Source organism: Balearica regulorum, chromosome Z (assembly GCF_011004875.1).
Source record: "Balearica regulorum gibbericeps isolate bBalReg1 chromosome Z, bBalReg1.pri, whole genome shotgun sequence".
In the NCBI taxonomy this organism is placed as follows: Eukaryota; Metazoa; Chordata; class Aves; order Gruiformes; family Gruidae; genus Balearica; species Balearica regulorum.
Window position 1 is genome coordinate 22,922,238 of NC_046220.1, and position 22,107 is coordinate 22,944,344.

Sequence of the window (22,107 nt, forward strand, 5' to 3'; positions counted from 1 at the left end):
TGTAACGTGGCCACATGTGGCTCATGTTGCCCTGATACGTGGGCACATTATAGTCATGCATGCATTCAGAAGGCAAGGTTCTTTCTTCATTTGCACAGAAAAAATAGAAGATCAACAAGAGTGACTACCTTCTACATAACCTAGATCACAGCAGACACAAGTCTTCTCCAGAAAAGCGAAGCTAATTTGTCAGACTTTTCAATGACATAATGCTATGCGTATTAACCTTTTTTCTTTTTTTGAGAAACTGAATATTTCTATTTTAACTGCTATAAACAACTGATGACCATGCACTGAGCTATTTCAGTTACAAGATCAGTATGACAGGCTGCAAAAAGTAATCTGCTTACAGGGCTCATAATTCATATATGAAAGTAACATATTCCTAAGTGTTCTAGATCGTGTGCCTTAGAGATGTTATAAACACAAACATCTATTGAATTAGACCTAATAAAAAATTTAGATTTTCAATACAAAGCCCATGTATGACAGACAGCAATATACTGATGCTGGCAATTAAAAGGCAGATATTAAAACCTATGTAATGTAATCTTCCCCTCAAACAGACATAAAAACCTGAGCAATAAAAAAGCAAGAGTTTCTGGCATCGCGTATTCAACACCACTTCCGTGCTTTCCCCATCTTTTCCTCCCAAGCTCCCTCAGACAGATTACTCTGCAGCACTAGCAAACCGTTTATACTCAGCTAGCTGTCCACCACCATTATCTGTACCACATTCTGCCCTCATGCATGACCTTAAACTGCAATCCTGGAAAATACCTTGCTCACCAACCCAAAGCGTCACTTGCTATAATTAGCATTCAGGGAGCTAACAATACAGCCTTTAAGGCACTGAGAAAGACACATGTCCTGCCTTACTTCAGCATATACCAAGTGATCACACAGATGACCATTAAAGCAGTGAAGTCTTTATTCAGATGGTCAGCTCGTCTGCCTCAACCCATAACCTCGCTCTACAGGGTTTTTTCTTTAAGAGAGATGAGTAATGATGCTCTTCCACGTTATCTTCCTCACTATGAAGTGGGGTGCTTCCAAATCTCCCTTCCTATTCCCAGGACCGCCTGCAATGAGAAAAATCTGACTTCTTATAGAATAATAGTCTCAAAATCAGGCTGTCATTCAGCAGCAACAGCTTTTGCTGAGCACACACAACTTCACAGTAAGGACAGTGCCTACTGTGACTTCCCCCCTCTCTAAGGACATGGAATAGCATGAAAATGTTTCATCTCCATTCCAAAATTGTAATATTTTAATCTATTAAATCTTGTCACCATCATCTCGTTCCACTTCGGATGGCCAGCTAACTGATTTAGTATACTGAAGAAATACTAAACCCACTAGCACAAAGTTTTATGAAAAACTACTATATAATATAAAAAGCTTAGTGCTAGAGGGATGCTGAGAACCATTTACACTATAAAATTTCATTCATGTAAATTCCCTCTCATCAAAAAAAAGGCCACCAGACATCTGCCTAATTCCTAATTTCTGCTGAATATATGAAAATTCACTAAAGTTTCATGTGTAGTATCAAGCGGAATAGCAAATAGTCCTGCTAATGGTAACATTTATTTTCATAATCGTTTTTGTGTACATAAAATAGTCTATTCCAACAAATAGAGATTTCTTCTAGTTAAAACTGAGAAAAAAAAAATCAACTTAAGAGCAGATGAAAGAAATGTATTTTCGTTGTGTAAACTAAACTTTTAACTACTGAGCAAATCAAAGCCATTAAGATCTCAGGAGACACGTGAGGACTATGACATCTACGCAGCACAGAATGGATTCAGCGGACATATTTGTCCTTTCCCATGACAAATGGCTATTACATCTGTCTCCAGTTACACAATAAGAAATGTTTAGTTTCAGATCACAGAGTGTTAAGAGCATTCCAGTGTGTGGGGTTTGGGGATTTTATTCTGAGAGCTTTTTGTTTTAAAATGTACTTCTCTATGAGCTATGGATCTACGGGATTTTGGTGGACTAATTAGTAGTTGAAATTCAGAGCCAGCATCATTCATTTGAAAAATTACTTACTTTTACTCTAAGGAAAATCTGAGGCAGGTATCTAATTCCCAATGCCAAAATATATCCCTTTTAGTGTTCTTGAAACATAAAATTAACAATTTTTTTAAATGTGAAGAAATATAATCTTGGACTGGATTCCACTGACAGAAGGTAATTATGCTAGAAACATATAAATCTAATATTTCAATATTTAATTTGTTTTTAGTTGTGTTTTGTTTCAGTTTTAGAGGAGTCAGTGGCTATACAGTTTACTGTCCAAACCATTACATTCACTTCAAGGACAGCAACTGTAAATTAAAATGTGGAAAATCCATTACTAGTTTAGCAGAGAGTTGAAGAAAATTCAGCCTTGTTTGCAACCCTGAGTTCAGTGTACCTGACCAAACCAATAAGCTTCTTCCCAGGATCACAGTGATGCAGAAATGCCTCAGTTCTTTTTCGGTAATTTTCACTGTGAGAGGCACAAGATTTATAAACTTTTTCATTTTGAATGTGCATCTATTAAAAAGTTAATAACATGATGACTTCTTAATGCTTAATAATAATAATTTTTATTATGAAGCATTAAATATTATTATTAGCATTAAATAATAAATTGTTGTTATTGTTATCATCATCATCATCATCATCATCGTCGTCATCGTCGTCATCATCCACCGATATGTAAAACAGTGACAGCAATGGATGCTGAAGTTATTCAGAGCCACTTCACAAGTGACAACTTGGGAGATGCCTGAGTAGACACTCAGGAATTCCTAAGCAGTAATTCTGTTGAAAGAAAACTGGTGGGAAAAGAGGTGAAGAATGTCAGACAAAGAGGAGAGGCTTTGCAGAAGTTAGTTGCATCTGAAACAAGAAGATGCTTACTAAAATACAACTATTATAGATTGAGTCAATATCTAGAGTGCTCCATCTGCTCACAGTATGGGGAATATTTTGAAACTATAATATGTCACTGTTAACATGGCATTTTCAGAACATTCTTAAATGATTAGTCTTGCCATAACATGAGTAAACAACATTGACACAAAACATCTACTGTAACAAACTACATTCCACAATTCTGGCAATTTTAACAATAAGAACTATAATATTAGCATGATCTCTACACTCAGTTTATAAGACAAGATATTTTTCTATGTAACAAATTGAGAAGTAATGCAAGCAGTAACTTCCAAAAGTAACATAACCATAACAGTTGGTTTGCAATTTAACTGCTGATTTAAATCAGCTAGCTGTCACAAATAACTCCCCTAAACTGCTTCTAAAATGGGCAAACATGGACAGGAAGAGAAACAAAATGGTCAACAACCAGCAGCAGAAATGCCTTAAATATGTTGAAGATCTTCCAGCTTAAATAAGGAGAAATTCAGTCCAGGATCTAAGAGCTGTGCCAGACATTAAATCTTTCATACAGAATCCTAATTGTCTCCTTAGAGTTAACCTATCTTAAATTCCTAAGCAATCCTATCCAATTAGAAGCTCATTTCTTTTTTGTTAAAGCTATATTTGAGAAATTCAGGTGCAAGCTGTCAGCACCAATAGCCATTTATTCTGCACCTACACTGAATTCTGTGGGAGGGGGAGGTTGGAAAACTTCCTGAAATGAATGAAAGCCTGCCTCTCAAATACAGTTTTTCTGATTTTTAGGGAAAGAAAAAAGAGTTATTACTGTAATTGTTCTGTCTGTTCCCCTTTTATGATCTTGCCAACTTCCCAACAATATTTTGCACTTTTTTTTTTTTTTTACAGGACAACAAAACTCAAATTAAAACCCCTCCGAATATTTTCCATTGGAATTTTACATGGCCATCGTATCTACCTTATCCTCAATAAATTTACCTTAAACACACACCCCCTCCCAAAAAAAGGTAAAAAAGCAAGCTGATATCAATGCAGAATATCAACAACTACTCTTAAAGATATTTTATGGTATCTGTCCACTGTATTTTAGCAAACATACCTACAGTTATATCAAAACACTGAAATCAAATTGCAATGCTACAGTAAACAGTGTGGCACAAACCTCTCTGCAGAAGTCCTTCAGATTAAAAGGCAAAGCATTCCTGACAATCCATGACACAGAATACCACCCAACCAACTCTCAAAATATCAAGGATCTGGAAGCTCCATTCCATTAAGTATTTAGGTCCCCTGAATCCAAAACTGAAGAGGCAAAACAAGAGAAAAATAGACAGAAAGAACTAAACAAACAGAACAACCTTACCTTTCACAAGCTCGGACAGTCCATGCAGCAATTATCCATAATGAGATACTAAAAACCAACAGTACAGTTCCTGGACATATTGTCATTAGAGTCTTCATAACAAAACGGGTATTGAAGTTTATCTTATTTAATGCTCCAATGCTTCTAGATGAGGCATCAGTGAAAAGTTTGCTATGCAAAAGCATAACTCTGGCAATAAGATATAGTCTTAAGAACATTGGTATAGATAAAATAATATCCACATCAGCTGTTGTTGTGGATGGAGCGTAAGAAAAGGCGAGCCGGGCTGTCCAAGTGAATGTATAGTTCCCAGGTATGGGATGTATAGCACACACCAGTATTTCCAAGCAGATAAAGAAAATACGCTCATAAGTCATGGCTATTCTCCAGTCATCTGCTCCATTGTCCACCATGAACAACTGAAATAATAAAATATAAGGTTAAATTTAGTACGTCATTAACAAACCTTGTTATAATTCCATTTTAAAATACTACAGTTTTCAGAGCTGCCAATGACCACTAAAAAGAAAATAAAAATGCCATTTCAGAAAATGACATTACTATATCACTATGAAGTGAAACATAACTGGTTAAGACAAAAAGAATTTTTTCATGCACTATTTTTAAAACTGTACATGAAACTGATATTTCACATATTATTTACTAAGAATTCCTCATATTTTCTTTAATTGTCATTTCTGATAAAACAAAACTCTGGACCAATTAAGCCTTGTCCCTTCAAAATCAATTGCTTACTGGCAGTTCATAAAATTGAGAAAAATTTTAAAAAATATTTTCAGAATGGGTATCTAAATTAGAAATTAAAAATACTTTCTCAGATGCAATGTTAAGCCCGCACTAGAGCATATCGATGCTTCAGCCAGGGTGATATTATAGCTGCTGTAGAACTATCCAAGCTTTCTTCAAGCTTCATGCACCAATACGGATCAATGTATGATGCAAAACTGCATAAGAAATTGCACAAAGACTCAAAAAGATATCTCATGCTGAAAATCTGAAGAACAAAAGCTGGCAAATATCAGAGTAGGCCAGGCAGCCAGGTGATGTCTACTAGTAGCTGAAAATTAAATGCACACATTGGTTCTTGCACAATCAAGGCCTTCACTTTACCACCCAAGAACAAAGGTACTGAAACATTTCACATTATTTAGCAAATGTCATTCCTGACGATTTACTAAATAAATATTTAATCAAACTATTTGTCACTAGTAGCAAGCAGCAGTGTGCAAGACGTTGCAAATAGGCAACTTTTCAAAAAAGGAACATAGTTCATAATAACAAAGAAGATACAATCTCAGTGACAGAAGACTATCTCATCACTTGAACTATCTAAACCTGTGGTCATTCAGCAAACTTTGCATACTAGATACGCAAATTGATACTGGAAAGCCTATGTATGCATGTATGTATGTATGTATGATTACCAAGAGAGTGTTGGTCTTAAGTTAGCCAATGTACTATTTGGTATGAAGGACCAAACTTTCAAAGCACACTCAAGTGCATTTGATTTTGTGATTAGCCTGTAAATGCTGTCAGTCAGATCACAGAAGTGCTACATCAGCTATGAAGAGGTCCAGGTATTTAGAACACCCAGAATACAGATGAACAGTAAACAGCTTGACTGAAAAATAGATAGATAATATCAAATCTCTCGAATGCTGTGTGGGTTTCTGAAGAAAAGAATAAATTAGCAACAGAGTTAAATATTTCAATTCTCAGATACATATCAAATGCATGTCAAACTGGTAATGTTTAAAAATTTCTTTTAAAGTTTCAAAATCTGCTAAAAAAAGCAATGGTCTTTTGTCCTCCCTTTTTACGTACCATCTTCACAGAGTTCAAAAAGAAGTCTATAGGCAGAAAGGCAATTGAAGAAAAATTATACCTTAAGTACTGATTCAATTTAGAAGATGAGAATAGAAGAATGTTGAGTTAAACTTAGGCATTAAAATTTGATCTTACAACTTTCATGGAAGAAAATGTTATTTAATCACTGAGTTTTTAAAAATCTTTAAGATGTCTTTATGGAATACATACTTGATGACATATTTACCTGTCAGCAGAAGAAATCCTAACATGCTACAAAGAAAGAAGTTTCTCTGTAGTGCTCAGTGGAATGGGTTACATTTGCAGATAAAGAAGAACCCTATCGACTTCCCTTGACCTCTGCAGTGCCAATTTCTTCTAAGGAAAATAATATTTTAAAGTGATAATGTCTTCAGCTGTCACATAATGAGGTTTAAGAGGTGAAAACATAGAAGATAGAAAACACCAAAAGTCACAAAGAACCACAGATCCAGTACAAACATTTCTATTTCATAAAAATATTAACATTTGAAAATCATTTTTATGAGGAAGATTTCCTTGCAATTCTGTGTCTCTAAATTCAAACTATGATGGATATCAAACATTCTGAAACAAATATGGGCATCTAAAACAGGCTGTGAGTAACAATTAAATTGGGACATACTGAAATGACGCAGAAATTAGAACAGGATTTCAGGTACATTTTCTATACTTGCAATTATGCAACCTATTAAATGCAAATTGCACTTTTAATTTGGAGGATACAGATGTATTTGTGCATGCCTGCGTGCTTGGCTGGGTACATTTCCTATTCGGAAAGTGAGTAAGGTAAATGAATGAAGACAAGAAAGGAAAGATGAACAGCACAATTTAAAGGGTACGTACACAGCCTCTCAGCTGTTCTCAGTCAATCCTGTTACAATACCGTGCATTACTTTCAAGATACTACTCTCTATCGGAATGGACAATGATGCTAGCAATAGAAAGAGAGCATAATAAAAGAGTGAGGAAACTCTTCCTATAGAATTGAGTCCTGCTCTCCACAGAGAAGGACAAACTCCAGTCAAGGTCAAAGATGTTATGCCTGTTCATAGCTTTCATATTTCTTATAATTATTCAGTGTTAAAATCTAATGCAAGTACTTCATCAGTGTTCTGCAAGGTTCTTCAAATACAGAACTCTCATAAATCTTTATTAGGTCTGCACTGCATAAGAAAAATTTTATTTTCACCTGAAATTATGTAATGTATTTCCAGCATGTGGTATGTAAATGTAAGACATAAATCAATCTTTAACTTCAAATAAACTTGATATTAGTAAAGCCACACATAAAAATAAATCTAATATCATAGTTATTTATATAGGTATCTATATATTTACATAACACTTTGTTAAATTCACCTAACACCAGATGAGAAAATGAGGAATACTTTCAAAGTAGACAGATTGCACACAATGACAACTTAGATCAGAGACTCCCTGAAGCTACTTAAAACAAAAAGAGAGAAGTTAATTTTGTAAATCATTAGTATATCAAAACAGATTCATAGCAGGCTATGTTTATGCAACCAAAAAGACCACTATGTTACTCAGAGAGTAAACAGCCAACACTACTCCAAACAGCCAAGTTATTGCCACACAGCAACCCAGTAAATACATATTATTTGAAACCATATGGTGGTGGGAGGAGATAGACATCTCAAGCCTTTAACACAGTTCCCCCTTACTAGGGGATGAAAGGACCCTATTCCATCATCAGGAGGCACATAACAAAATGGTCTGTAAGTTATCTAAAGGCCTGTCCTTGACCTTGGAGAGCCTGCAAGTTTCTGAGGACTGCTATACTCCTCATCCTAAATACAATGCCACAGAGCAGAGATATTAGTGGGTTTAAGTCGTATGTAAATTCATGAGGCATCGCATAATTTCTGCATGCAAAGTCCAGAAGTCAAAGAATATGTTTTTTCACAAAAATTGCATGAGGGCTTGGCTATCTTACATTTTCCAGGATCTTTCCCACATTCAGAGGTAAACCCAAACTTTCTAGTAGGTCATTAGAAATTGATCCACAAAGTCTTGTAGATATACCTATCTACCAAATGAAACATGCTAAGTTCATTCAAATGGCAAAGCTAGACTGCTGTATAACCTATACATGTATACATGCATACCACCCCCCACCCCCCAATTATAAAAATGCCAGTTTAAATAGAGGATTGTAAAAGTCTGGTTCTTAGCTTCAGCACAACAATGATTATTTGCATAGTGTATTTATTTAAATTTGGCATCTCTGTGCAAAATGAGTTTTTCATTGGTATTTTGCTCTAAACACTGTGTACGTCAATGCATGTAAAGAAAACTTCACGTTAATGTGCGCTGATAGCTAAGCAGGCTCAAAATCCTTCTCTCAAAGACTGTGTTTAAGCCTTGCTGTCTCAGGAAAGGATGCATAAAAGAGGCTCAGACCATTTACAGTCTTTGTGAACATAATTTTCAGAAATGCAGCATCAGAAACTTTACATTAAAATACATCTGAATAATACATCTTAGTTACTCTGACAGGCCACGCATAACCACAACCATTTAAAAAAATGGGTATGTGTTAAACAACGGTCTTACCAAGTTTGTCCACATCTTTTCTTTTAACATCTGTCCCTCAGATCATTATAAAAAACCTATCCCAAATACTCTATGAGATTTTTTACAAAGAAAGGACATTTATAATCACATAAACTAGCATAGGGTTATATTCTGCGTAAGTAACAAAGTTAAATTCCGCCTACCCATATTTCCCTTCTGTTTTAAATCACATACTGACAGTATTCATTCTAGCTTTTTCTCTCCAAAGATATTAGATGAATTCCTCAATATTTTTAAATGGTACTGGTCAGACTTTCAGCTCTATCATTCATCTCAAACAACTGTGAAATAGCTTAACCTCCCAACAGCCTACAATGCCAAAAGACCAATATAGCGCTCAGCAATTGCTGGGACTTGCATAATTTCACAGGATCACAGAATGGTTTGGGTTGGAAGGGACCTCAAATATCATGTAGTCTAACCCCCCGCCATAAGCAGGGACACCCTCCACTAGAGCACGTTGCTCAAAACCTCATCCAACCTGGCCTTGAACACTTCCAGGGATGGAGCATCCACAACCTCTCTGGGCAACCTGTGCCAGTGCCTCACCACCCTCAGAGTAAAGAATTTCTTCCTAAAATCTAATCTAAATCTCTCCTCCTTCAGCTTAAGGCCATTGCACCTTGTCCTGTCACTCCGTGCCCTTGTAAACAGTCCCTCTCCAGCTTTCTTGCAGGCCACTTCAGGTACTGGAAGGCTGCTATAAGGTCTCCCTTGAGCCTTCTCTAATTTCATTTCATACAGGTCTCTCCTTATATATGTATGTGCTCCAAGGACCCAAAGAATTTGATCTGCTCCTGAAAATGCCATTCTTTCTACCCAGTAACTTTCTATGGAGGTAATGGCATTAAGAATTGAACTCCAAGGACTACAAAGGAAAAAAAAAAAAAAAAAGACAGTCCAAGGTATCAAGATTTCTTTCCCAATGTGATGGAGAACAAGAATCCCCTGAGAAAAGCATAATTATGCATCAAGGTAAGAAATCATCACAAGTTGATAAATATATAACAAAATTAAAAGAATTAGATAATGAACATATTGACAGAAAAGGCTAATTTAAAAAAGGACAATATCAAAACTCTTTTTTTTTCTCTTTCATTATTAAAAAGATATTTCACATGACAATCTCCTAATATTGCAGGAACAATAACAGCTGAGTTTCCTTAGATCTGTAATCAACAGGGAGATATTTAGTTATATGAAATTTTATGAACCTTTGAGCCAAATCAGAGGTCCAGAAATAAAAGTCAGGGTTACTATATTCATTTGAGGTACTCAGTAGACCCACCAATAAGTGACTGAATTCAACTGATTGAAGCAGGCGTTTCTGCAAAGTCAAAGTCCTCAGCACGTATTTCTTAGTTTTAAAAATATTCTTAATTTAACAACCATTTCATTATATCAAAGTTTCAGATTCCACCCCTTCCAGCCACCTAAACCAGAATGAGAATAAGCTTCCTAAGTAACCACACAGAGAAAGCTTCCATCCAGCACAAGCAGTTTCCAAACACTTTTGTGACTGGGGTTAACAGTCAAAAATGCTGTCCACGCAGATGCAGAAGGACCATCACTGAACAAAGCTCTAAATATCACTTAAGTGCAGGAAGAATAATAGAGAAGGAACAATTGAGACAGGTCTCCTGCATAAACATGCAAACGGGAAAATGGGACGAATTCACTAAAAAAGCATTAATCTTGTTTTATACTATTACTTTGTTATTTAAAAAGCAAGGAAGACATAACAAAGAATATAAAAGGAATATGTATATTACTAGGTAACAGATACATTCATTAGAGAACACAGCAGGTGACCCAGACCAATCCAGCACAGCGGCTTTGCACAATTGACAGAGATGGAATGAAAAAGATACATAGTTTTCAACCACAGCTTTTCCCCCCCAAGAACCTAAGGACTGCCTAAGGTTATTTGGATGTAGCAAGCCCTTAGGAAACATTTCTGCATCTAAACCTAACCTAACCACACCACAATTTGCTGAGAACTCAGCTTCCATCAGCTGCCCCTCCACACTACCCCCCGCTTTTGCTGGGCGGCTCTGGCTGACTCCCCCCGCTAAGAGAGTGCAGCAGGACACACGCTATGCCAGCTTTATTGCATCCAAAAGGGAAAGCTGCAAGTAAACAGTGAATGAATTGCTTAGGTTCCCTTTGCACTTTCACAAATATAAACAAATGACCACATTAAACAAATTACCGTGCTAATAAAATAATCCCCAAACAACAAAAATATCTCTTTGAAAACTTCTTCTGTGTTTGAGGTCTGCTACAACCACTACACTGATCTTAGCAGTACTGGGATGGAAAGTTAGGGATTAATTCTGCACTGAAGCAGCAGTTCCAAAACTTCGTATACGTAGAACACAGCACATCTTCGCACAAAATAACTGTGCTATTTTACAGAACTAATTTTTTGAATGAGTTTTTAAAGAAAGCTACTGGTCTGTGTTATATTTTCCCCATTTCGAGTACATCAGAAATAAAGTAACTCTGATTCCCAGAAGCAAAACTCACTAGAGAGAATTATCTACGTTTCAATATCTGTATGTTGTTAATTTAAAATTATTATTTTACAATTCTTCATTTAGGATTTGTTTTTCTTCATTCAGTACTAAAAATAATTTGTTCTACAGATCACTGCACGAAGAAATGCCATCTCCCAAAACGGCTGCCATCTGCCGCTGTTCCCAGTGCGAGAGAAGCCTCACTCTATTCAGGGATGATCAGCTTCATTACTCCTGGGAAAACTGGAACCAATTAAAAAAAAAAGAAAAGATGTGTTTTCTGAAGAAATTGGCAATATTTTTGCAAGAGAATAGGGGAAATAGAAGTTAAAGGAAGAAACATTGAATCTGAAGCTAGATAAAATGAGCTAACCCATTCATTCTGCCAAAGGAGTACACCTGTGACTCTAAACTTAGGAACTTGTTTTTAAGGAATGACTGGTACTCCTTTAGTATTTACTTATGCTATAAATATTTCAGGCATTTTGGAAAGTTTGTCTGTTTTTAAACTGAGTAAATTTTTATTTAACTGACAATGGGTGAATACACATCAGCACCACAGGAATTATAAAGGCCCTGTAGTGGTTTTATTGTCTCAGAAACAGTTAAACTGGGATTTTCATTTAAGGATATCTTGAAAATAATAACAAATACAGAAATGTAAAATCTAAGAATTTAAGCATTGTCCTAAAGCATGACCACTTAAATAAGGGAAACTAAGAACCGGGCAGTAGGAAAAGCAGGGCGGAGTTAGATGTACTTTTGTATTTAAAAATCCTAATAAATATAGTTGTGCACTAATCCTAAGTCTATAGAGGCATTCCTGCAAGGAGTGCCTCTGTAATTCAGCCTGGCAAGTAAAACTGGGAGGGAGCAGCAATAAAGCAGCTATTTAGTTAGTACCTGTTCCTCCTGAAAGCCTAAAGTTGGCTTCTGGCTAAACCATACAGCAGACATAGTCTTCAAACTGCTCCAAAGATTAAGTTAAAATATGTTTAAGAGGGGCAACTTTCAACATCAGTTTAAATAATAGACATGAGCTTCTTTACAGGTATTTACCTGTATTTCTTTATAAGTAAAATACTGTTTTATTTGATCACTACTAATTACAAGTGCAGCTGCTTCCTCAGGAAAAAAACAAACAAACAACAAACAACAACAACAACAAAACCCCTAAACACCTCCCAAAAAACCCAAATCCCAGCATATTCTGTCAAACACCTCTTAGCATACACAGTTCTTGTTACTGCCCCATTAATTATTTGAATGTTACAGCTTCATCAAATCCATCTACTTTAACAGCAGCTCTCTCAGGTAAAAGATGCTCTGTCCTCAAAGCTACTGGGGTTTTTTAAGAAGTTGGCAAACCAAATACATGAAACAAGTTTGCACTGAGTACTGCCAACCCCATTATCTTCCAGAGTTTAAACATAAAATTGCTATTCAAAACGTTTTAGAAAGCTTTATTTTCACAACCATTATGCTCACAGTCCATGACACTGGGATAGTCCATGGCAGCAAAAAGCCTGATGTCCAGCAGTTGACACAGGATAACACCAGCCACAACATACATACAAACGTCACAGGTGAAATGCAAGAATTATTAATTTGGGATGAGCTGACATCTCTGATCACAGGCTGGATATAAAAAACCTGTTCATCTCTTTTATTTTCCTTTGACGTGTCAAATTGCAGGGGAAAAGAATGGTCTGCCAGCTTCCAGCCACACTGCTAAATTTCTCATCTGGATCCGCTGCATCCCATCCTGTTGTTGGGAGGTAGACAAATGTCTTTTCCCATATGGCTGCACATAAAGATAGAGAACCAAACATTTTCCTATCTGACAACCAAATCTGGAAAGCAGACTGGCCATGGGTAATCTTCTATCAATTTTTTTTATTTTTTATTTTTTTATTTTTTTACACATTTTGCCATTAGAGTATCTTAAAACTGTATGGAAGCTGAACTGGGAATACATCGGGCCCAGCACTGGTCTGTCCTATTGCATAAGGATTTAGTTATTCTAAACCATCATACTGCTGAAATCACAACAGAATACAAGTTACTGGCTTTTAACATGAAGTCCAAACTTGAATAAGAACAAAAGGAGGAGGTGAGCTTAGTGTGAAGCCACTTTACCCATGACACCATTCAGGTGAAGATGATGTTCAGTAGTAGCTGTCACCAGGTACCTTTTCTGCTATACTGGAATTTGCATAGACAAGAATGTCTCCTGTATCAGTCCTTTCCTCATGCAGAGCCCAAGAATAATTCTTGGGCAGTATCCTACAAAGCAATCTACAATCAAAGGAGCCCACTACAATCTAGGTGTAGTAGCTGCATGGCCAAAACTGAATTTTACACCTACTGCAGAGAGCAGCTCCAAGGGCAATGAAAGAGTGCATAAAGAGCATCCTTACTTTATTCATAAATCAATGTCTGTTCAGGAGTTTCCACACCTTCTTGAAAAGATATTTTAATAATGATGCAGGCATTAGGGACCAAATCCTTTGCATACAACGAGGATGCTCTAAATTGAAAGGCTTTAAAGGTTGCATTAATTTAGGTACTCACAGATTCTCCTCTGAAGTCAAAACACAACTCAAATGTGCATGACTGGTGTAAAAATGGTAACTAATGTATCAGAAATGCAGTGAGAATACTTTTGACAAAAACTTCATTAAACCTAGGCGCTATCAGTGAATGCTCAGTGCTAATTGTATTTACTATTTGTTTCAGATAGGAAACAATTTATTTTGTGTTGTCTAGCCAAAACTGCATATTCAGTCTTTCTCCAGTTTCCTAGACTGAAATCAGAGTTCTATTTATGTGAATTTTATGAATGCAATGGTACAAACTGAATCAAAGCTACTATGCAATTTTTAATTAAATATATGCCTCATTCCCTGGCTGCAACAGATCTTATTCTTAAAAGCCTAACAACTGTCACAAAACAAGAAATACCATTCACCACCTGGGATGAATCTTTGTTTTGTTAAGAGACTGAAAACAAAGCATTGCTTCATAATGCATTATTCTAGTGGAAGACACTATTGTCAGAGGTCAGGGGTAGGGCAGGTGTGAATGCCTGCATACACCGGTAGTAACACTACAGAAGTTACAGTGCTATGAAAGCTGGAATAAACAATTGTAATAGGAATAAAATGCTTCATAAAGATTCCCAACAGTATGTCATTAGGACATACTGTGGAGCAGTGCATTCATTTTACATTGCAGTGTTTGGGACATCCGCTACAACAGGCTGTTCTTGAAAATTACAGGCATAGCTGGATGGCAACAACAGTGTCTTACTTACGTGACAAATGGCTGACCTGAGCATAAGATTACAAGACAGGCAAGTCTGAGATTCAAATGTAGTTACGAAGCCTTCCCCAGATTACTTCCATGGCACTTGAACTCTTGGTCTCAGCATTCCCTTTTGTAAAAATATCATTTAAGCGACAGAAAAAAATGCAAGGATTTGTCCAGGTAATTGCCTTAGACAATGAAAACTATAATATAAATGCTTGTTATACGTATGTTTCCTTCCTTACAGGCTAACTTACACCTACTCATCAAACCACAGAACTGATGTATAACTGTTTACGGAAGACACACAGCTGCACTCTAAAATACTACAAGCAACAATATTTTTTGCAGATTACAGGTGAGAAAGCTCCAGAAGCTCTTTACCCACGTGTGACAACAAAATCTATGGATATGAGCCCATATATATTTACTTCTCAATCTTTTTTTTTTTTTTTTCATTTCAAATATGCTCTTTTACAAGCAAAAACTTTTCCTTTCATATTTTCTTCTGAGTACCCAGACTCGATATCAAGCTAGGTCCCTTCCTGCAGACACATTCTTACCACCAGCTGTGGTTTTGCAAGACAAATTATACTTAGAGTTACACCTGTACAGCCTTTTAACTATTTATGACCCTCATGGCTCATGCAGTCTTCAGTACCTTTGTGATATGTATTCAATTAGAATTCAATAAGCAATTCTGTTGGTCAATCACACAACTCAGAACACAGCTCTCCCCTATTCATCATGATAGCTCTACGGTATTAATATGCATAAAAGTTTAGAAGGTGCCATTTTGACAGAGCGGGTTTTTCTTTTAATAAATATGTTCCTTTACAGAATAAACGACCCAGAGCAAGTTACTCTTAAAAAGACTAAGAGTAGCAATTTTAAAATATAAAGATATTAAGGCCTACCCTTTGGTTTTACTTTATATGGAATTCACAGGGGTATTTCCATCTGTCATGAAAAGGTTTAGTATTTCCTCAAAAGTGATTTAATTCTGAAAGGTCTGTCAGTGTCCACCAAAATGAATGAGATAAGGAGGCACCTTAGAAGATGCACATATCCCTCTTCAGCATTCACCCCTCTTCACTCCTTCATGTATCAGATATTCACATTGTTTTTAAAATGTAAATATAAAACAATGTTTATTAAGAATGATAATAAATCATTATTCATTCAATCTGTTCCTTCACACAGATGAAGGAACAATCGCAGGGAATGCTCAAGAGGGAAAAGTTCAATGAGTCACTAAGTTACAAATGCGTGATTCCCAGTAACTACATTAAAACAGTATTATATAAAATATTCTATGATTTATGTATGATATTAACATTTTTGGTTGCAAAGGCCTGGGTTCAGATATGCCAGTTTAAAGTGTAAAATGTTCATGTTTTATGACTCCCTTTACACAAGAATTGTTTCTAAGCTGTAAAACATGTTCTCATGACAATCTCTTCTGATCTTCTGACAGCCGTAAGAAGAAATTACTCAATGTAGCTTTCATTAAACTAATGGGATAACGTCAATTTACACAACTTCATTAAAAATACACTGTGATACACAGGTATTTCACATATCTTGAATGGAAGTTTTTTCCATTCACATGTTTCAATAAAATATAGTTTATGTTATTAAAAAAAGCATGAAAAAGTGATATTAAATTCTAATTTCTTTTGTATTTTCATGACGTGTAACTTCTCTTTTCCACAGAATAGACCTGTGGAAACTTCCTCATAAAATTACTTGGTTTTCTGCCTACTTTACAGTTTATTTTCAGTTAATAAAAGAAACTTTGTACAATGACCAATATATGCAGCTTAGCTGAAAGCGAATTACAAGATCAGTTACAGCCTCTTCTCTTAGGGATAATCTATACCTTAAAAGGAGCTTCATAGGCTCAGAGCAGTAATTCGTCCTCTAGCAAGAAAATATGACAACAACTTTCATTATGAAAATCAAGGGTGAAAACAGCTGATTGAAGTTGCATGGAAGCTTCTGCACAGCTTTTTGATTCTCCCAGGTCCTCAGCAGCAGCCATTCCTGTTCTGACCTTTGCTCAAAATGGACCACAAATATGTCTCAAATCAGATTCAAAGCCCAGAATACTACATTTAGTAGATCACATACAAACCAGAACCAGAATCACAAGAGCGTTACTCTACACTTGTCAGTCTTGGCACAATTTCACTTAAAAGTCAGGCAAACCAGAGCTGTGGTCAAATACCTGACAGAATTTTCTTAAGTCCCCACAGCTGACGGATGTGATATGTGCAATACTTTCACATGAAGGTGTGCACGCAGAATGCCTCTGAGATCTTAGACAACAGTATCTCTGTTGATTTCTGCTAAGCTACACAATTTACACAAATCCAGAATCTGACCTCTGGTTACAAATGCTCTCCTCCAACAGAGGCAATAACATATTTTCTCATTATGCACTACTATGTCTTGATAAACTTCTAACAGCCTTATTTAAAAATGGTCAGAACAATGGTGAATATGAATAGATAATCCTAGGTATGGCCAGGGCAACCATTCAGTGTCCTGACCATCAGGTACAACTTCCTCCTACATTCTAATGGAGCCTGTTGGAAATAGAGGCATCTTCTACATGAAACTTTAATGCAAAAGGCCTCAGATCTTTTTGGATGCTGACCAACGTTAAAGGCTTTTCTGGCCTGCCTTCCGTGCTGTATGCGTTACAGTGCTGCATTTTGTAGACACTGGGCACCTCTAACTTCTCCTAGGTTAACAGGTTTTATCAAAAATGTATTGAATGGAACTAAACTAAGTATTTTCACAAAAATTCTCTAATGTGTTAATTTGACAGATACAGTGTTAACTTGACAGATACGGTGTCCTTGGATTCCTATATGATTCTCTGCTGTTCAATACACATATATGAAATGTTCTGTTTAACACACATAGGGAATATGTATTAACCTTGATTGGTAGAAAGGAATTTTTGAGTCTGTACATGAAGTTACTGTATCCTGGATCAAAAAGGCTACACAATGAGTTTTGTTCTTGCCTGATCTAAGGCCTGTTACAATAAATAGGGAAAAAAAATCACTCATTCTCAATAGACTTTAGATCAGAATACAATTATCACTTGAACTTTCTTGATTTTCACCTGTTACTCAGGACACTTGTTCTCTGTGCTCTTAATCTAACTTGTTTCTGCAGCAGAAGTTTTACAGTCTGTGTGAGCAACCCCTGATGTTTGAATATACCTAAGAAAAGGCAAGTTAGACTCAGCAGAGTAAACAGATTGCCAACAAGACAGCTAATGAGATTTACGTGTACCACGCCAGTGAAAGCAAAGCAATAACATAGATAAAAACAAATAAATAATTTGGCCTGCAGAATACCCATTGCCTCTTATGACAGGAAACTGTAAGGGAGTTTAACTTTGCATTTGTTCATGAGTGAAAAATTTTTACTGCAGAACTTTGCACTGATACCAATAAGATAATGAAACTCCTGTCCACAGTATTACTATCACACATTATGGAATTTATTTGCACAATAAGCAGGTCAAGATATGTATTTGCTACCATCCTTTGCTGTTTCCTAATACTGCCTGTTCCTTTTCTTCAAGTTTTCAGGAACGTGGAGTTGAAGAAAAGATTCTTGATTCTTCAGCAAGCTATTTGGGCTCTCAGCTGTGATAACTTTCCATAAAGTTAATGAAGACTGGAAGTGTTTCGCTCCAAATCCATCAGTAGCACATTATTTTCCCACCACTTCAGAACCATCTAGGGACTGAAGGTGCTTTCTCCCTGGAGCCCTGGGAGGCTCTGCTGTGAAAGTAATGGTTTAACCTTAACCTTGGAATTTGCAAGACAGGCGTTCTACCTAAGTGTGAACTAGCAATACATTTTAAAAGTGGTTAGAAATCTGAACTGACAGACAAAACCATGAAGATTTCTGTTAACTTCTACCAAATACCAACAGACCATCTGTACTGGGGAGAAGGAAAAGAAGTTCAGATTCTGTCCAGGAGAGCACAGGTTAGCATTACGCAGGTTACTATTATTCAGGACAGGCAATAAAAAGGCAGTGTTTAATTACAGAAGGGATACACTAAGCAGTCCAGCATCAAAGGAAAAGTGTTCCAGTGGATATATTCCGCCAGTGACCATCATGTCTCAAGAAATACCAGGCTACGGTGGAATGCCTGACAAAAGACATTAAAGACCTCCTACTGGCAACCTCAGAGAATTTTTATTTTAATGCTTTGCTCTGAGTGATACAAGAAAGTGCCAGTAGAACTTCAAGAGTGCGAACTTAAAAAGCATTTCTATCTCCAGCAATACTAGAGAGAGAGAAAGAGGTCTATTTTTTCAATAAAAGTAGAAAACCTGCAGCTTTACCGTGTAAGCTGCGACCCAAAACTTTCTTAAATTCCACATTATTTATTGATCTAACAGCAAATTCTGCTAGAGGAATGTGGAATGGAACAATAAGTTGTCTAGGAACTACAATTTTAACCATGTTCCATGCTGCTGCTTTAATGATGTAAAACAGTATTAAGTAACAAACTGTTTATGCATGAAGTGGGTAATTTATGCATCAAAAATTATTATGATAATTGAATCATGCTATCTTCCTAGCTCTTCCCTCCTCCACCTCTTCAAAATCTAAAGTGGAGTAATAGTCAGAGAAATACCTGCTATAGGCTGGGATAATGATGAATTACATTTTTCCGATTGATCTTCCAAACACAGCGCACTTGCTCTGAAGAACTGAATCAACAACCACACGTTTGGAGAGACAGCAATGCATATTTCATAATCTCCCATGTGTGACATTTTTAACAGCATTATAGGCATGACAACAATGGACCGAAAGGGGAATACACACATTTGGGATTGTCACTATCCTCAACTCCAACATGGTTTAGTGGTTGGACTTGGCAGTGTTAGGTTAATGGTTGGACTTGATGATCTTAAAGGTCTTTTCCAACCAAAACAATTCTATGATTCTGTCATTACTGATGTTCATTTGGTATTTGTTTTCTAAAAGGAGGAGAGATGTGAAGGAAACTTGCTTATAACTTCTATCCTCTTTCCTGGATGTGATAATGTTAGCTATGAAATGTCATTTAAATCCACCTGGTTTCATTTGACTTTTATTATAGTCTTAACACTAACTCAGATTTATTAAACTTAGTAACAGCTCCTGCCTTATTCTTAAAGTTATACAGAATAACTAATACAGTGCGACCACCGAAAACCTATTTGATGGAAATATTTTAACATTTCCAGTATTTCACAAGACTACACAGAATCCACACAGTAATTCTTGTCTAAACACTGCAGCTACACCCTTCTGGAGACTTTGGTCAGCCAGAGGCAGAGCTCCGGACAAGTTCCTGGGAATTCGAAAAACAAAGCCGTGTAGCTAACAGGTTTTGAACACGAAGCTAAAAACACACCCAGCGGGGATGCAGGCGCCGCTGGCGGCGGGGGAGCTTCGCTGGGAGCGGGCGGCCGCCCCCGCCGCTGCCGCTGCCGCTGCGCCCGGCCGGGCCGCGCCGGACCGTGCGCGACGTGCGGAGCTGTCTGCGGTGCTGAAAAGGCGGCGGCAGAAAACGCCCCGCCACCCCACCCTGAGAGACGGAAGGTGCTCCAGCTCCTCCACCGCACAGCAACCACGGTCTAACCAGGGGAAAAGAGGAGAAAGAAAACTCATTCGCTTCACGTCCATACATTACTCTCGGCTCTTGGGAAGAATCCCTACAAGTCTTTATAAACTTCCCTTCCAACTCCCATAAAACGTTCCACAGGTCTGGGACAGGCAAACTGGAGTTTGGTTTAACCGACTGGCTGTTTTCGAAGCAAAACAGATAGGCAAGGTCATTTTAATGGAACAACTACAGTCACCTGCTATGCTGCTAGGCACTGCCCCATAGACTTGCTTGCAGCATGGCTGTTCAGACTTCCTACCAAGAAATCAAGGTCACAGACTACTGAAAAGAATGAAAAAGCTGATTTCCATTTGCCAACATTTTAGGTCACCATGAGTTTCTAAATATTAAATCTGCAATCAGTAATAATTACTAAACTGTCAGTTTTTTTATTTCCCAACATGTTTTGTCTCGTGCTTTGTACAAAAATCTACTTATGTTTTGGTTGGTTTGGTTCCACCAGAGTATGAAAGATACCACACCGCAAGCAGAATACATTGACCTTCTCCTGTTCTATAGAACAATTTTTCTTCTCTCAATTAATTCCTGCTTATTTACACTATACCCACTGGTAAAGTGTAAGTACACTTCAGACAAGAATTAAAAAGGAATGTTCAAACTTGAACAGGATTGACAAATAGCCGGTGCAAACAGTCCTCTAGTACACAATCAACCATCTGTAGGCACAATTCTACAGACAGGATTCATTCTACTGGACAGAACAGGGTATTTGCTTGAATTAAAGGTACGTGTGCCTTCAGAAAACAATAAACTTTAAAGATTATTTAAACAACCCATTACATTATCAGGGTTACATAGCATTTTCTTTTACCTGGAGAAAATTTCTGCACGTTCCTAAGCCTAAGTATTTTAAAAGTACTTCTTGTTTTCAGATGTCAAGTGTAACATAAATTTACAACCGTAGATGGATGTAATTTTTGCTCTGCTGTTCTTCATCTTTTTTTTTTTTTTTCAAAGTCAAGTATGTGTACAAAACCAGACTATACCCAAATTAAAAAGCTATCAGATATCTAACAGCTAAGGGTGGTATTCTACTCTTTCCTTCTCACAAGCTCCTTGAAAAAGAGAACTTTCTTCTCATTTTCAACAAGAATGACAGAGCCCCATGAAGCTGCAGCTCACTCCAGGTCCGGCCATGACTACTGCAATTTTCAGTGTCTCTAAGACAAAAACATATGGTATTGCTGTTTTACAGGCCAGTATACTTATGTTCTGTACTGTCAGGCAGCACTGAAAACTACACTAACCTTGATTAAGTCACAGGATTGCATAACTCCTTCCATGTAGTCGCATACATGAGGAAGTTCTTTGAAATGATTAATAAAAATTAAACTAAAACAGAATTATAACTTTAGGGTTTTAAGATTGTTTTTTCTGATCCATAACACACTCCTAAGGGAATGAAAATTTGTAACTATTTACCTGAAAAGAACTCCAACCAAATCTTGGAGTAACTCCTTAGTATAAGCTGATGCATACAGGGACCTACAACTATTTGGTTATCTTGCATAAAATTTTCCATTTAAAGTTTCTGCAAAATGCATGGAGTAATTTGAATGTTTACAAAAATGCTTTTTTCAGCTTTGCTCTTCATCCCTCAAGCACCACTTGTGGGAAGATACACCAGAGAAGAAGGCTCCCACATTGCAGCAGTGCCGGTTATTTATTTTTATACAGATAAAGAAACCTCTTCATCAGTACTCCAGTAGTTTATAGAGATGCTCTTTCACCAGAACACTTGTTTATGGAGTACAATATCATTAACCAGCTTTCAATAACTTTGATGTTAATGCAGAGAAACTGGGTTCTGAGCCAGG

The 22,107-nt window shown here is 36.8% G+C and overlaps 1 protein-coding gene across 2 annotated transcripts in view; it reads right to left on the reverse strand.

The window, feature by feature from the left end:
• Positions 1-22,107, reverse strand: part of KCNN2 (potassium calcium-activated channel subfamily N member 2) — a 69,803-nt gene that overhangs the window by 45,087 nt on the left and 2,609 nt on the right. The window contains exon 3 of one of the 2 annotated variants that reach the window (XM_075740482.1): positions 4,277-4,695. The exons of the other annotated variant lie outside the window; for it this stretch is intronic. Within the exon in view, the coding sequence (XP_075596597.1) occupies positions 4,277-4,695 (419 nt within the window). The remainder of the gene's footprint in view (positions 1-4,276; positions 4,696-22,107) is intronic. 2 annotated transcript variants of the gene reach the window in all.